This window comes from Aythya ferina (assembly GCF_964211825.1).
Source record: "Aythya ferina genome assembly, chromosome: 6".
Classification (NCBI taxonomy): Eukaryota; Metazoa; Chordata; class Aves; order Anseriformes; family Anatidae; genus Aythya; species Aythya ferina.
Genome location: NC_140303.1, coordinates 17,828,407 through 17,843,817, shown reverse-complemented (window position 1 = coordinate 17,843,817; position 15,411 = coordinate 17,828,407). Strand labels below are relative to the sequence as shown.

The 15,411-nt window shown below is 34.5% G+C and overlaps 1 protein-coding gene across 2 annotated transcripts in view; it reads right to left on the bottom strand.

Annotated features, from left to right (window-relative positions):
* Positions 1-1,081: 1,081 nt before the first annotated feature.
* Positions 1,082-15,411, bottom strand: part of SESTD1 (SEC14 and spectrin domain containing 1) — a 54,099-nt gene continuing 39,769 nt past the window's right edge. For both annotated transcript variants that reach the window (XM_084524126.1, XM_084524127.1), the window contains exons 11-18: positions 12,718-12,912; positions 11,999-12,113; positions 10,704-10,863; positions 6,908-6,989; positions 6,457-6,579; positions 4,906-5,097; positions 3,623-3,744; positions 1,082-1,319 (exon numbers count right to left, since the gene is read on the bottom strand). In XM_084524126.1, coding sequence (XP_084380252.1) covers positions 1,190-1,319; positions 3,623-3,744; positions 4,906-5,097; positions 6,457-6,579; positions 6,908-6,989; positions 10,704-10,863; positions 11,999-12,113; positions 12,718-12,912 — 1,119 coding nt within the window. In that variant the 3' untranslated portion in view covers positions 1,082-1,189. The remainder of the gene's footprint in view (positions 1,320-3,622; positions 3,745-4,905; positions 5,098-6,456; positions 6,580-6,907; positions 6,990-10,703; positions 10,864-11,998; positions 12,114-12,717; positions 12,913-15,411) is intronic.

Sequence of the window (15,411 nt, the reverse complement as noted above, 5' to 3'; positions counted from 1 at the left end):
CCACCTTCCAGCAAATATACATGTAATATTCATTTTATGCTAATTAAGTCGTGAAGAGTAAGAAGTTAGCTAAATTAAGCACATGGCTGATTTTGTTTCAATCCAGTTCCCTTTCCTTAATAAATTTCACTTCATCTCATGGTTTTACAATGTTTGCCAACTTCATGTTAACAATTTCAAATTAGACAAAGGTACTACCAAGGGCATTCACATTATTCACATTTAGATTATTCAAGGTTCCCAATTCAAAAAGAAACAAGACCTAAAAATAAAGCACAAGAGATGTATATCAGTCTTACCTGGGAAGACAACTATTGTTAATAAAACACTGACTTAGGCACATAGTATATTACCTTTGTGTGAGTTCTTCTATCAGAAAAAAAAAGACACAGCCTCTCACTCCTGTATAATAATTGTTTAGAGCAGTTCCTCTTACAGCTACAGTGTTAAAGAGCGTAGTTCATAACAAAAACAAGGCATAAATATATTGGGGAAGTGAGGGTGTTTACTATCACTTTTCACAAAATATAGCAATAACATTTGGGAACACAGGCCAGAACAGATTTCTATTAGATTTTAAAAAGATGATTTTTATTAAGCACAAACAGCTTTTAATACATTATCAATACAAATAGGAAAACATCTGTTTAATGAATCTGATATATCAAAGATTTTATGGGTAGGTTGCATACTGGCACAATAAAAAAAACAATCTCTTATTTTAAAGTATTTCAAATTAAAATTATAGGGTCACCACTGTCTACACTGCAGGTACCTTACCTACAGTCTAAAATTACCACATCACCTGGGCGTAGGGGGAAGCAAAGAACTACAATTTTGTAATATGGAACTCCTAACACTTTCATTAGCACCATTCAAAGCTTGCATCAGCTGTTTAACTAAGAAGCAGCTGACAGGTCAGGTAAAGCTTTACAGCAAATTTCAGTGCAAAGTTTACAGTTCCTTTTCATAAGATACTTGGAATCTATGGTTTCATAGCATGTTAAATAATTATGGCTTGATAGATGCACAGTGTTAAGATGCTGAGAACATTTACTTTGAAAAAAAAGATGAGACGTAATGGCTGTGAGATGCATTTTAATATATTATGCCAAAATCTGTAATATGCAAACAACATGCTGGATTACAAACTGAAGTCCTATTATGAATTGACAGACAAGGGTCAGTATTAGCTCTCTGGGGTAGCGACTTCTGGTTGTCTCAGTTGCTGCTTTTTCAGGCTAACTAGCTTCATCTTCTCTCTAATGTGTTCTGCTGCAGAAGCCATATCACTTGGGCTCCCGAAATACTGCTCAGAACTAAAAAAAAAAAGACAAAAAAGAAATCAGTGACAAGTTAGACTGTGCAAATATACATGTGAATGACAATCTATAAAACAAGAAACAGAAGAAAAATAGACACTTTTTGTCTTGAAATTTAAAAGCCACCTTTAAAAAGTTTTGTAAATGCAGTGATGAGACTTGTCTGGCAATCCTGATGAAATTATTATAAATAGCAAATGACCCTCTTACATCCAAAATATTCTCTAAACAGCAGGGCACTGTTCTGTAAGCTCGACTAGAGACTTCCCAACACTATTTTCACCTCCATTCTCCAAACCAGTCTTGCAGTTTTGAATACTATGACAATTAAAGAAATCTGTCTATACATGAATTCTGACTGAGGTTATTCAATTGCTGCTTTATTGATGGACTCTGTATATAAAGTCAGCCACATGCTGACAGTCATATTATATCATCTCTCTCTCAAATTGTAAAGAACATGCGGCTGTTAAATCAGATTTCTCCTATTTAAATATAACAAAAGAGAGCTGAAATGTTAGGGAAACCACTAACTGAGCTGTCAGCAAAGCCAGGATTTGATCAGAAGAAATCTTTCAGAAGAGCAGGTATCAAACCTAATATTATGAAGCATAGAGGAAATGGTGGCCGGACAAAGGACTTGGGATTGAATGGGGTATGGACCATAAGCAAACAGAAAAGTTATTTCATATGGAAGTTGACTAGTTTGACTTGGGTTATCCACAAACACAATAGACTGCACAGCTGCAAATGCGATCACAAATGAGGGCAGACATTTTGTCTGATGCAGATTAAAAGCCATGAATAGGACAGGGAACAGTGACCTGGACTTGCAAGAAGACACTGACCGAAGTCCAAAATGGTGAGGAAGCTGATGACTAAAGAGATATGCCTGCAGGCATTTTATGACATTTTTGTTATACCTACATTTTAAAAACTATTTGTACTAATCGCTGAACCCTTTCCAATTGTTTATGTTTAGCTTTAAAAATAGAATGCTGTGGGCAGATCAGCAGGGTATCTTGGGATCTGGGACAGCTAAGATACCACCCATCTTTGAAAAGGGGGACAAGCAGAACCCATCTGAAATGCCAGAGAGGACATAAGTAATATTCAGGATTAGTCAAACTAATACATAGTTGTATACATCTAGAATTATAAGAGCACTCTGTTAGGACTCAAATCACAAAGTGCAGTAAGTGCCTTCTTTCATGGAGAGCTTTCCCAGGTTCTAACATGTGCCATGCAAATTTAATGAAACAGTAACATTACCATTTACACTTGAGCAGTCTATCTGCAAATTACAGCAGTTTTAAGTTACTGTATTTACCAGGTCATTTATCATACATCTACAACTGCTATATGAAAGTTAAACCAAAATGCTTCAAACATAACACATTTCTTCGCTTTTCTTTTCTCACAGCTGTTAAATACTCCACTATTTTCAAATACACTACTGGAAAGGCATTAAAATTACTACTAGTTCAGCTGCTGGTCTGCCTTTAAATAGTCCTTGCCAAAGAAAACTACAACATACAGGGAACACAATATTTTGGCAATATGACAAATCTAATTTTCATGACCACCTTCTTTTAACTATTTTTCAGATCAACTTCAAGTAGCCCATAATGAAGTTGCTTGATATCATTTCAAAGTACTCAAAACACAGATTTCAAATCCCATTCATTACAGTGTGCTCATACATACCCAGAGACTAGTTCCAGGACTAGATAATACTAAGGTGGAAGAAATTAACCACAAGCTCAGCATTGCAACAGACAACTGTAGTTTGCTGAACAGAATAGTTATTGTGGTTGAAATTCCAAATTCAGTTTTGTTTTGTAGCCTGATACAACCACCAATTTTAAATTAGTATGAGTAGATCATGAGGGAAGTAATGTTTTATTAGCTGAATAAATCAAACATATCTTCAACGTATTGGCTTAAGACTTTAGATGGCTAGAAGTCTGAATAAATCAAATATCATAATTCAAATGTGATTTTTTTTTTCAGGGAAAGACACTGGGACTGGTCACTTTTGTTGCTTCTACATAATACTTTGCTGGTATAACGACTGCGTATATCTAACAATTACTGTGTGAGAATAGTGGACGTGTCTTTGGAAAGTCTGAAATATGATCTGCCTGCTTTCTGTGAAAAGATGGGAAAAATTAATGAGGGTAAGTGCATTATCTTTTTATTTTCAGCAATAACCATTCAGGATTCTTCTGCATATTGAAAGCATTATGAAAATTTACCAAAAACATATTCAAAAGGCATTACAATAATATTTTCCATACCCGTCGGGATAAACTACAGGCACTGTTAATCTATCCAACAACGATTTCCCAACTGCTTCAATTTCATCAAATTGCTCCATTTCATTAAAAGCTTCAGGCTGCTCTGGACATTCTTGCAGTATCTGTAATAAAAAACAACCGCCCCCAAAATATAATAAGGTAGACAAGGCATAGAATGTAATTTATTTATTTATTAAGTGCCATTACAGGGCAGAGTGAATGTTCTTTCAGCATCTTCACTGCCACGTTTAAATGAGCTCAATGAAAATATTCATAAAATTCCAGAACAAAAACATCAGTTAAGCTACCACTGAGCAAGAAGATAGGTTGGGGCTACCAATATTCTGTACTGGTATGTTTTACGGTACTGTTAAGTGGGAACAAAGAACTAAAAATGTCTTGCTAGCTAACATTCCAATAACAAATTCAAAATGCATGAGTATGGTAGCCCGCATCAAGCGACTTGCAAGACAGTCACATAAAATGGAAAAAAACAATTATGAAGGGCCTGTTACAAGCTGCTTCAAAACAAAATCCTATATCTGGCAGAAAACTCAGACTGGTTTATAAAATATGAATATAAGTCTCTAGACTGGAACCCAATATTTGTACTTAATTCTATATTTTCTTCCACTTTTCCCTCTGACACTTCCTATTTTTTCCTATGAAGCATAATTAGCAGCATAATTTCATCAGTCTCATTAATAATGCCACAACAGTGCAAGAAAAATCATGCTTATGAACAGATTATTTTTTTTCAGCTATCTACTTACTTGCTTTTACTTTTAATTGCCTGAAAATATAGCAATTAACTATTGAAATAATGAAAGAACATCCATAATATGGGCTGAGATAATCAACTTTAAGTTTATGAACCACTGAATTCTAATTTGGTATCAGGTAAAACTTTTTCCAGCCATCTGTGGCAGCACAGATGATATACTTTTGCTTTCATGAATCACCAGCAACTCCCAATGCCTATGGATCCAAAACATTTTCCATTTATACAAACAAGAAATGAATACAAGCAAGGAGCATACCAACCTGCTTTGTAGCCCATGCCTTCCTGCAATGACAGACTGAATTTTTTCTTTTACCATGTCCTAGGTTGGCTTTTTTTTTTTCCTTAAGTACTGAAGTTAACTAATAAAAGATTCTAAATCTTTTATTTTTATATATAGGGAGGTAAAAAAAAAAAAAAGTTGTTTTAAATGGTGAGAACTTCATTTTTCTTATATTTTTCCTTAAATTCAGATAGATTTTTTTCTCAAAAAAAACCTCACCTTTTCAGCACTTGAATGAAATGCAACAGCCGTTTCCAGCCTCTGTACTCTTTCTTCAGAAGTTAATGTAAACTGTTTCCACACTCTGTTCAATCTTGGAAGTGTGTCCCCTGAGGACCTTGAAGTGCATCGTAGGGACTGGCACAGCACAACAGTTGCCTGTAGTAACTGTCTTCCATAATCATAAGTACTCTAAAAGTTGGAGGACAGGAAGATACACATAAGAACTCTGCATTTAACTTAAAAGCAAGTTATCTTAAAATGACAGCAGACACGTTTGTGAAACCTCAACTGAGATCCACGGAGTACATTGAACAAATCCGGTCTACTAGAAAATGCTGCTGAAGCATGCATAAAATTGTGATGACCACAAACAGTTCTTTGTTCTATAAAAATATGCTCCCCAGAAAATAATGAAAAAATATTAGTGTCTAGGCAAAAGGGCAGACCTTCTGGAAAACAGAGAATAGCTGCTTGTATCTTGCATTGTATGCTTGGTATCTACTGCCAAGATGACCATCTCACTGATACCACCATCACCATGTTTCTGGTCACACAGCATCGAGGTGCTTTGTGGCACACAATTATGACAACAAGCTATCCCCTTGTCATGGTCAGTTCTAATTCCTCTAGTTCTAATTCCTCTATTTCCTCCTTACATGGTCTCCATTCACCAAAAGAGAGAATCAGTTCTAGTGTAACTGGTGTAACTACAAAATATTACATCTGTTAATTAGCAACAGTGATTTAGACATTCCTGAAAACAGTATATATCTAAAATGGCACATAAAAAAGGCACATATTCTACTTTTAGGTGAAATTCACATGAACCTGGGTACTGGGTCTGGCTGGGATGGAATTCACTTTCCCTGCAGCAGCCCATAGAGTGCTGTGCTCTGCACTTGGAGCTGCAACAGCACTGGTATCACACCAGTGTTTTGTCTATTGCTAGCTATTTTGTCTATTGCTGTCTGGTGCTGGCACAGCACCAGGATTCCCTCCAAAGCCAGTAGGCTAGAGGCTGGCAAGAGTTGGGGAGGGAACATTACCAGAACAGCTGATCTAAACTTACCAAACAGATATTCCTTGAGCAGGACTATCATAAACCAATAATAAACTACCTGGAAAATCAGTCTCCATTTCATGAAGTACAGCACAAAATAGACTGAAATTATGCTGCTCAACAACATTTCATTATTTTGTTTGGAGTCCTTCAAAAATCATTACAAAGCTGTTTAAAATACACACTTTTAAAAGGTCAATGTGAAATTCAAGTTCTGTGGTTTGTACTGCCTGTGCATAGCCGAGTAAACTGCGGTAGTAGAACTGCAGCATCACTATTGGTGATGGATCACCAAAATCTTCACTTCAAAATCTCATTAGACTCATAACTAATTTCAGGAATCATGATTTATTCGTTCAAGCATTAAGACAAAACATGAAGACGAGGAACAGCTGTTCTATTACTGTACATATAGATGGCAATCCTATTTAAGACATTTTCTGAAACTGTACCAAACCCATACTACTGCTACAGGTAGTTCATTTTACCTGTGCAACATCAACAAATTTTCGATGTTTCTCCAGCAAAACTTTTGTTTCTTGTGAATCATCTCCCAGTCGGATATGTGTCTTCAGCAGAGCATCCAACAGTTCACTTAACCATTCTACTGCCTTAAAAATATATATATAAAAAATTAGAAGAATAAAAGCTAGGAAATTAAAATGACATTCATCCAGCAGGGTGAATTAACTACAATACTAGTGTATACTTTCGATTTGGAAAAAGTTAAGGTATCAGTTAAACTAGTAGATCGTGCATGAAATCCCCTAAACCACTATTTTCAGTCGCTGACATATCCTTTACTTTCACTGTAGAAATTCATTAGATAAAGCACCTGAAAGCGACAAAAAATAATGCTGTACAACTATCAATCCCCCTTAAATTTAGCTAGAGGATTACAAAGACCAGAATGATGAAATTCTGTAGTCATTTCCATACCTGAGCGGCATCTTCTTCACATTTAAATAATTGTACCATCTGAAGCATCTTCAGTCGTCGCACATCTACCATATCCTCACACCTTTAACAGTAGCACATACATACAAAGCAGACAAAACACACTCTGAGTTTGACAATAATGTGTTCAAGGAACAACATTAAAATGCAAGTGTTCATGGAAAGGTGACCAAAGCATTCTTGTGCTGCTTAGAATGATCAAAATAAATACTGCCTGCCATAATAAGAAGAAACAAGTAAGCAACAAAAAGAACTGAGCACTACAACCCACAGACATCATCATCTTAAAGAGTCTAGACATGGTTATGCTACAGAAAGTAGTGCCAGTAGTAGACAGATGACCTTCCAGCTGCATTTCAGATTCCTTACCCTGTTGCACTGGTGTGATTTGCAGGCCAGAGGCTTTCATGGCTAAGACAGACTTTTTCTGCTGAAATATTCAGGCAAAAGCTGTCTTGAACCTGCCATAATTGTGATTTGTTCTGTCAGCTGGTGACAAAGCTTTACTGGTGAATAAAATGTAAACTGTTTAAAATCACAGTATACTTTTTTTTTTTTAAGCTAAAGATTGCAGCAGTTGAACCCTTATGATTCTAATTCATATAAAAACTAATTCCAATTCTCTTGCTCTGAATTAAGAACATTTTGCAGTTTTGTGTAGCCAGAATTAACAAGTATTGAAACCCATTTTCCTTTAACTGTGAGAGCTAAACGTTAAAACATTTAGCAGAATGACCTTTCTGCTTCAATTTCAGAGCCTAAGTAAACAGCAAGATTCAGACTCCTGTCTCACATAGCAAATCAAATGACTAGTGTCAACAACAGTTAGCACTATAAGCAAATGCTAAAGACCGCATGCACATCTCTTTTTCAAACTGGTTGCAAACACCTAAGCACTTCCAAAGAACAGTTCATTATAATCCTGTGTTTTTGTTAAGTGCTTTGCAGTGCTGTAATGCTTACAGAAAGGAAATTTATTGCTCTAATAATGCAAGGAAAGAGTTTGTGTGTTCTGAAAGCATAAATAAGGCAGAAAAATGTCCCTAGAAATACACATTACACTACTTGTATGTATATGTAAGCAAGAAACATTCCACTGAATTTGAGGAAAATTAAATATCAAAAAAATACCGCTGAACACTATGTATTCTGTACTTTCTAAAAGTACCCTTCTGTATTTTTCAGTGGACAATGACAATTTGGTAATTACATTAATAAAAGTTATAAAAAAAGAATTTTATTTTCAGTCTAAGTAAAGTCGCACTGATTCTTTTGCAAACAAATGTCAGAAGGCAGAAATAAATTACATTAATTTCCCAACCACTTATTTTCTATTTCTCTCTACAAACATCTTTTGATGAGAAAAGACTACTGTTAAACCCTGCTCTCTTGCATGTACTTAACCAAGTAACCTCTGGTGTTGTGGTTAAGATGTATTACATGCCTGCTTATTTAAGCTTATCTTGTTAGCAAGAAGCTATGTTTAATCTAGGGCAACTGCGTTAAGATTATGGATCTGACAATTAAGTCAGATTCAGAATGTGCCAGAATGAGAGCTCCTGCTAGTTTAGAAACCCTGTCAAGTTGAACACATTCATGAAGTTATAAGATCTTTGCTGAAGCTGAAGTAGAAAGACTGAAACAGAGAAAATGTGAGCTAAAACAGTGTCCTACAACATTTTAATCAAGAGGTACATCATCTAAATAGTTGCTGCCTTTATCTGCTCTCTCATAAATATGAATGCACAGGACTTTCTTCTCAACCAAGGGATTCACAAATCACTTCATACAACTGTAAGAATTACAGGCATGTAATGTAACTGACTTAGAGAGTTGAGGCAGCATTTAAAGACCTATTTAAGCATACAGGCATAGCAGATGCTTAGGAAAGAGCATCCAAACAGATTAAGTATACAGCAATATTTTACAGTAATGCAAATGTGCTTGCTTCCAGCAATTCCAGTCCAGGTACAGGTTGCATCTATATTTAAAGATCTTTGATATGTGTATCCTCCCACAATTTGTCCAAACTCTTCCTGAAACTAGTTAAGCTTAAACAATCTTGTGGCAAAGAGTTCCACACCTTATTTACATACTTAATTACCAGCTTTAATTTTCAGTGTTTAAGCCAGTTCCATTTGATGTTTTCAGCTTTTGTACTGCAAGCGGCAATAAAACAAACAAACAAACAAAAAAACCTATCCCTATCTTTTCCTTGGCTCACTCTTTCTTGCAGACCTTTATCTTACTTTTTGTCTCCCTTCCAGGCTGAAGATCCTCAGTTTAATCATTCATTATCTGAAAATCGTTTCATACCTTTATCTAAGCATTTTATTGCCTTTTTTTTTTTTTTTGTTCTCTGACTTGCTACATTTCTATATCCCTTCTGAGGAGAGGGACAAGAATTATGGAATGCTTAAAACACAAATGCACCACACACCTATACAGCGGCACCAAGATGTTTTCTTTTTAGTTTTCAACTCCTTTCCTAATAATACTTAGCATTCTACTTGCTTCTCACAGTATGACAAAACACTTCTCTGAAAAAACTTCCCCAACTTTGAACTAGCTGCTACTTCCAAAGATCAGAGTCCATCACTACATATATCAAGTTTTTCCCTTTCCTATGTACTTTTCTTTTCTTACTTCTGAATTCCAAGTGCTGTTTTACTGCAGTGACGCATGGTCCTCTAAAAACTTTGTGCAGTTGGCCCTCTAAACAACAGTACTGCGCAAGTAAACAGGATTCAGGGGACATACTTAAGACAGGATGTTCTTTAAGTGATATCAAACTATGTGGTTCCTTACACTGAGTTCCCTAAGAAAACAATTTGTGTTTAGAAGTCATTCCTAAAATGAGCAACTTGACATGCATTAAACCTCGTTGCTCCCTAGCTGCCCCTTTTTGTTCAACCATCATCCACAAAGTTCAGGCACTTTCTATAGAGAGTACTTCATTGTCTCAGATGTTACAACAGAAATGATGAGCATCATCTTCTGATTCTCTCAGACTGGAGATAGAGCAGAAGGCAGTAATATAGCCAATCCACAGTATTATTGTATTATTATATATCAATGGAAAGTTTGGATGAAGTGAGCGGTGGCAAAATCCATCCTTCTCACAATTCTCCCCAGCATTTTCCTCTACTAAAATTTCATCCCCCACCCTATGTAAGTTTTTCCAAAAAAACATTTTTCCAAAACTTACATAAGTTTTTATGTAAGTTTTTTTTAAAAAAAAAAAAATATGTTTTTTTTTTTAAACTTACATAAAACACCAAACATGTTTTCAAAGCTGAACTCTGTGCCTCCCTTTTGCTGGTCAGGGGGGACAGAGCTAAAAGGGTAGAGGTTGGAGAAGGAAAGGAGAAAATTTGGAACATTACCAGTGCATACTTTTAGAGCCATGATCATTACTGTAGTATTGGTATATTGGTGTTATTATCTCAAACAGATAATGTTTAGAAGATCTCCTGCATCTGTTCCATAACTGCACATAAAAGGAATGAGCATAGGAAAGTATTCAAATTCTCCCAACAAATACTAAAAAGGAAAAGGTGCCCAGATTTAGGAATATGCTCCAGTAGACCAGACATGGAAATTTGTCTTTTTAAAAAATGTATTATGAATATGTTATGAATTATGAATTGTAATACATCTCTTCACTGAAAATAAAGCAAAATGGTCTCTCTAAAAAGAGATTTTTTAAGGATGACTTTTTAAAAAGAGGTATTTTAAGATGACCTATGAAAATCTTAGTGACTATAACTGTTATTACCTTTGTTTTCTAAGTTGCATATCTTCCATCACTCCTTGGATGTGGTCCACATTTTCTTTGTTTTCAATAGTCACATCTTTTCCATATGCCCAGGATGCCTGATTAGATATCTGATCAAGAAGACTTTGACCTTTCTCACGCAAGCCTTGCAGGCCTAAGTCTAAAGAAAAAAAAAAGAAAACAGAAAAAGTAAAAAGCAAAAATTTAACTTTCACATTTGTGTTTTTTTTTCCTCAAGTCAAGAGAAGAAATTAAATAGAAACTCTGAGACGGGTGGCTGGGAAGTGAAAAGGACGTTACTACATCTATTTCTCTACCCTTTCCCATTTCTGAGTTTGCACAAGTATTCTTCCAGATGAACAAAGAGCTAAGTCTTTGCTATTTTATGATCTAGCAGATAAAAAAAAAAGGAATAAAAGCTGACAGTGAGTGTTAAATTTTCAGCACGCAAGAAGCTAATTAACATCTTTCATCCACACAGTTTCAGAATACCTGTAATGTTCATCACTGCTAGGCAGTTGTAACCTAAACGCTCCACCATGGCAGAAGTTAGTATTTTATAATGCATCTGATATGGTTGATACATTTTTCAATACTGAAATATGCTAACAGTTACAATCTGCTATCGCATTTATATTTGGCAGGTCTACTCTTCATTCTCCTAAAGGAATATCTGTTTCACGTATAAGTCACCGTTACAGTCTAAGAATGATTATTTCTACCACATGCAATTTTGCTTTACAATTCTTCTTCCACAAAAGCTTGACAGTGTAACAAGCTTAAGCATTGCGTTTATTGACATACACATTCCAAAACACTGCAAAATACTTGTTAGAAACAAACATTCTAAAACCAAGTGGAAGACAATTTTAGTCATTAAAGGTCAGTTCTTGGAACAAAAAGAAGGGAACAATTTAAGCACTATATTCTCAAGGTATTAAGAACGATTGGTGGGAAAAAGTCTGTTAACAGATGAAATGCATAGTAATGGTATATAACCAATATATAAATTAGTAAATCAATAAATTAATTATTAAATTAGTAAATTAATTAGTAAATTGGTAAATTAATTAGTAAAACATTTAAAAGACAGCTCCAGAACACTTCCTCAGACTAGATAGCACCAGCAAGTCAAAGGTAGTTAGGTGGAACTTTACTTAGCTAGAAATCTGAAGACACAGATACTCCTTTATCTGCTGTCATTTTCAAAAGGGATTTGGGGGGCAAGGGCACTTTTTTCCTATAATGCATTCATTAGAATGCATCAGTCTGAAATGCAGAAATATTATGCTTACCAACGCTCTTCAATTTCTCTTCCAGTAATTTTAAAGTTTGTTGAATCGATGCTCCATCTGCTGGTGCTACATCTACACACAACATTCCTAGTAAGCCATCCAATTGCTGAGACAACTAAAACACAAAACAAGTATCGCTGTTTAAAAAGAAGTTTGGAGCTTGAGATGCTTGGGTCTGCAATCTACTTCCTAAATGTTTGGGAATCTGTCATTTCATATGTGTCTTTTCACATCTTTAGGAAATCAATACAAGATGAGAGATAAATGTCCCACCTGCTTATAAAATTCCAAAAGGATACATCCCTAGGTGGAGGAAAAAAAGCCAAGATTCTTTAAACAACTACAGAAAAGGAATAAACAACAATTCTTAAAAGGAACTATGAAGTGTATATCCAATAATCTTTAAAATAAAAAGATATCATCGTGGTACAGGTAACGCACATGATTCTAATAAAAAAGCAAGAGCAAAACTATTTTTTTTTTATTTACTAGCCATTCCGTTTCAAATGCTATTGAAATGTAAGATATATTGCAATGAACTTTTCTCCCAAAAATTCATCTTCCCAGTGTTTCAATCAGTAAATGAAGACTGAGGGCATTTTCCAAGTGACATTCTGTCTTCCCTCCTTAAATCTTTTCCAATGAACTGAAAGCTTACACTAGTACAGTAATAACACATTGGCAGGTAAACCCGTGAAAAGTTAGGAAGAACAACTTACATCTTGGGCAACACTGTGAAATTCAAGTGCTGCTTGTAATAGATTCTGCCTGAATTCCAGCTGACTGGCCTGCCGGTAACACACATCACTCAGCTGTTGCTGTAATGCTTTTAATTCCACAAGGTCCTCCTCATCCCCTGCATTTAGAAGAGCTGCAATCTGCTGATTAAGCTCAACATAAACAGCAAACCACTCCTACAGACACAAAAAATACTATTAAAATAATACAAAACATTTTTCTCTTAATATGGCATGCATCTTAACTCCAGATTAATAAATAATCAGATTTTAAAATGAGTTTATTACAGCTTACACTATAATTATGAAATCTCACAGGAGAGGAGAACTTTTGAAGTTTTAAATCAACTCAAAAAGTGCTTAGCACATTTTAAATAACACATATACTGCAATATAAAAAAAATGGTATAGAAAGTTGGGAAGATAACAAACCATAAGCAGCATAATTACTATCTCCCAGCACAAACTCCCACTTGAACTACTTTACTGAACCAACAGAAGAATTCCACCATTTTTAAACAAACTTCTAATACTTACATGTCTATAGTGCTCTATTGAATAAAGCAATTTTTGACAAGTAGTAAAGCATTCCAAAGGGTGTTCAAAAGACTATCTATCTGTTACTTTCAGTGACACAATTGAAACCAGCAGTAATTTTCCTAAACCTTTAGAAAAAAACTACTACTGTTCACAAAGTGAAAGTAATCATCATCTTTTAAATACAATGGGCTTTCTGTATATTGGAACTTCCAAATGACCCTTCTTCCTTATTTAAGGAAAGCTTTATACTACTCAATTCAAAATGCGCAGAAAACTTGAAAACTTCATTTTCAAGTGCTTTGATTACTGAATGCATACACAGGAGTTAATGTTGTCATGGTGGTATATTTGCAAAAGAAAGTACTTCAAATATTTAACAATTCTGGGAGATTTAGAAATTACTTGATACGTCAAGATCACATTCACATCTTGCATTATTTAGATGCCTGAAAAATAAAACATTTGCCTGGAAGCTTTTATTTTAGCCGACAGTAAAATGACATTCAAATGCCCTATGTATTTCTAACAACATTGAACAGCACCATCTATTGGCCTAAAATATCTGAATGAATTAGTATTCTTGTCAATCTCCAGTGAGGATTTTTTTTTTTTTCTTTTTTAAGTTATGCCTTCTGCTTTTGCCTCATTTATTTACAAAGCATGTAAAATACAGAATATAAATATTCATGTTCTTGTTGTTTGTTTTTTTTTTTCTTTTCACCCAAAGCTTTCTCTACCATCTGCTCACAGGAAGAAAGAATATAAGATGCAATTAGGAAAAAAAAGTCACAAAAAAGTTAAATTAGCAATCAACCAAAATTTTAAGAGCAGAATAAATCTTTCATCTACCCCAAAAGAGCCAGCTAGTGAAAAATCTTCCATCATCACACTTGTGCTATTGATACATAAATACACAAGCTCATTAAACTCAGTTTACACAACACTTGTTATTACCTTTAGATATTGAACGTACAAATCAAGCTTACCAAGCATGACAAATCAAACATAGCATTGCAAGTCAAACAAAAAATCTAGGTCAACAATTTATTTTCATCATTAAAGAAAGTAAAATGATTGCAGTAATTGATTTTCAGTAAGCTATCAGTGCAATTAAGAGACTGGTAAACCATACAATATGGTTTATAATATAAATAATTAATAATTATATAATACTTATAATTATATAATATTTATAATATAATTAAAATGGATAGAAAATAAAATATAATATAAAATAAATATAAAATGTGTATTTCTGATATTTTCCACGAGGGACATATTGAAGATGTTCATGACACCTCAACCATGTAAAAAAAGGCCAACACTCATTCAAAAATAACAGCTCAAGTATAGAGCCCATCAATAAAACAGACAGGAAATGGGGATACCCCCAAACAAAACAAACAAATACCTTTTTTTTTTTTTTTTTTTCCACTTTCAAAGTAAACTGAATCAGAAAAGGCTACTTTGATAACAAGTCTAACAAGGTAACAAATCTTGTTTGCATCTTTGGAATTGTCTTTAAAATACAAGCAATATAATCAGCAATAAATGAGAGAGATGAATGAAAAAGAAAACAAGCTGTCAAATGAATTTTAGGAGAGAAAATACTCAGCTATTGTGAGATGTTTAGAAATGAGAGAAAAAGGCCAACCACATTCCATTGCTGTTTTCAAAAAATTGTTTTAATTTATAAACGGGAATCCTAATAATTACTGTTGGTATAAAAATGGAAAATAACTTTTCTGTTTCTACAAAATCCTGCCACAACAAGAGAACCAGGAAATGTTTGGCATTTTCCGTGCCTTACAGTGATGAGCAAGATATAGGTCATACTGTAAACTTCACTGGGATTTCACTGACTTCAAAGACTGTATTTAGCCACAGCTAAAACATAGTTCTCTATGCTACAGACAGTGAGAACAAAGTCTATACTAACTTGTTAGTCTGAAGTGCTAGTATGTTTAAAAGGTTTTCACAATTACTTTTGTCAATAAAGAATGCAGTGGATTTTTTTTTTTTTTTAATTAGGATTCTAAGTATAAGATGGTTTAAACTTCAGAAGATACTGTTTTTCAACATAGAACATTGCTCAAACAGCTTAAAGCAATGAAAACATAAAGGAGATGAGATCAC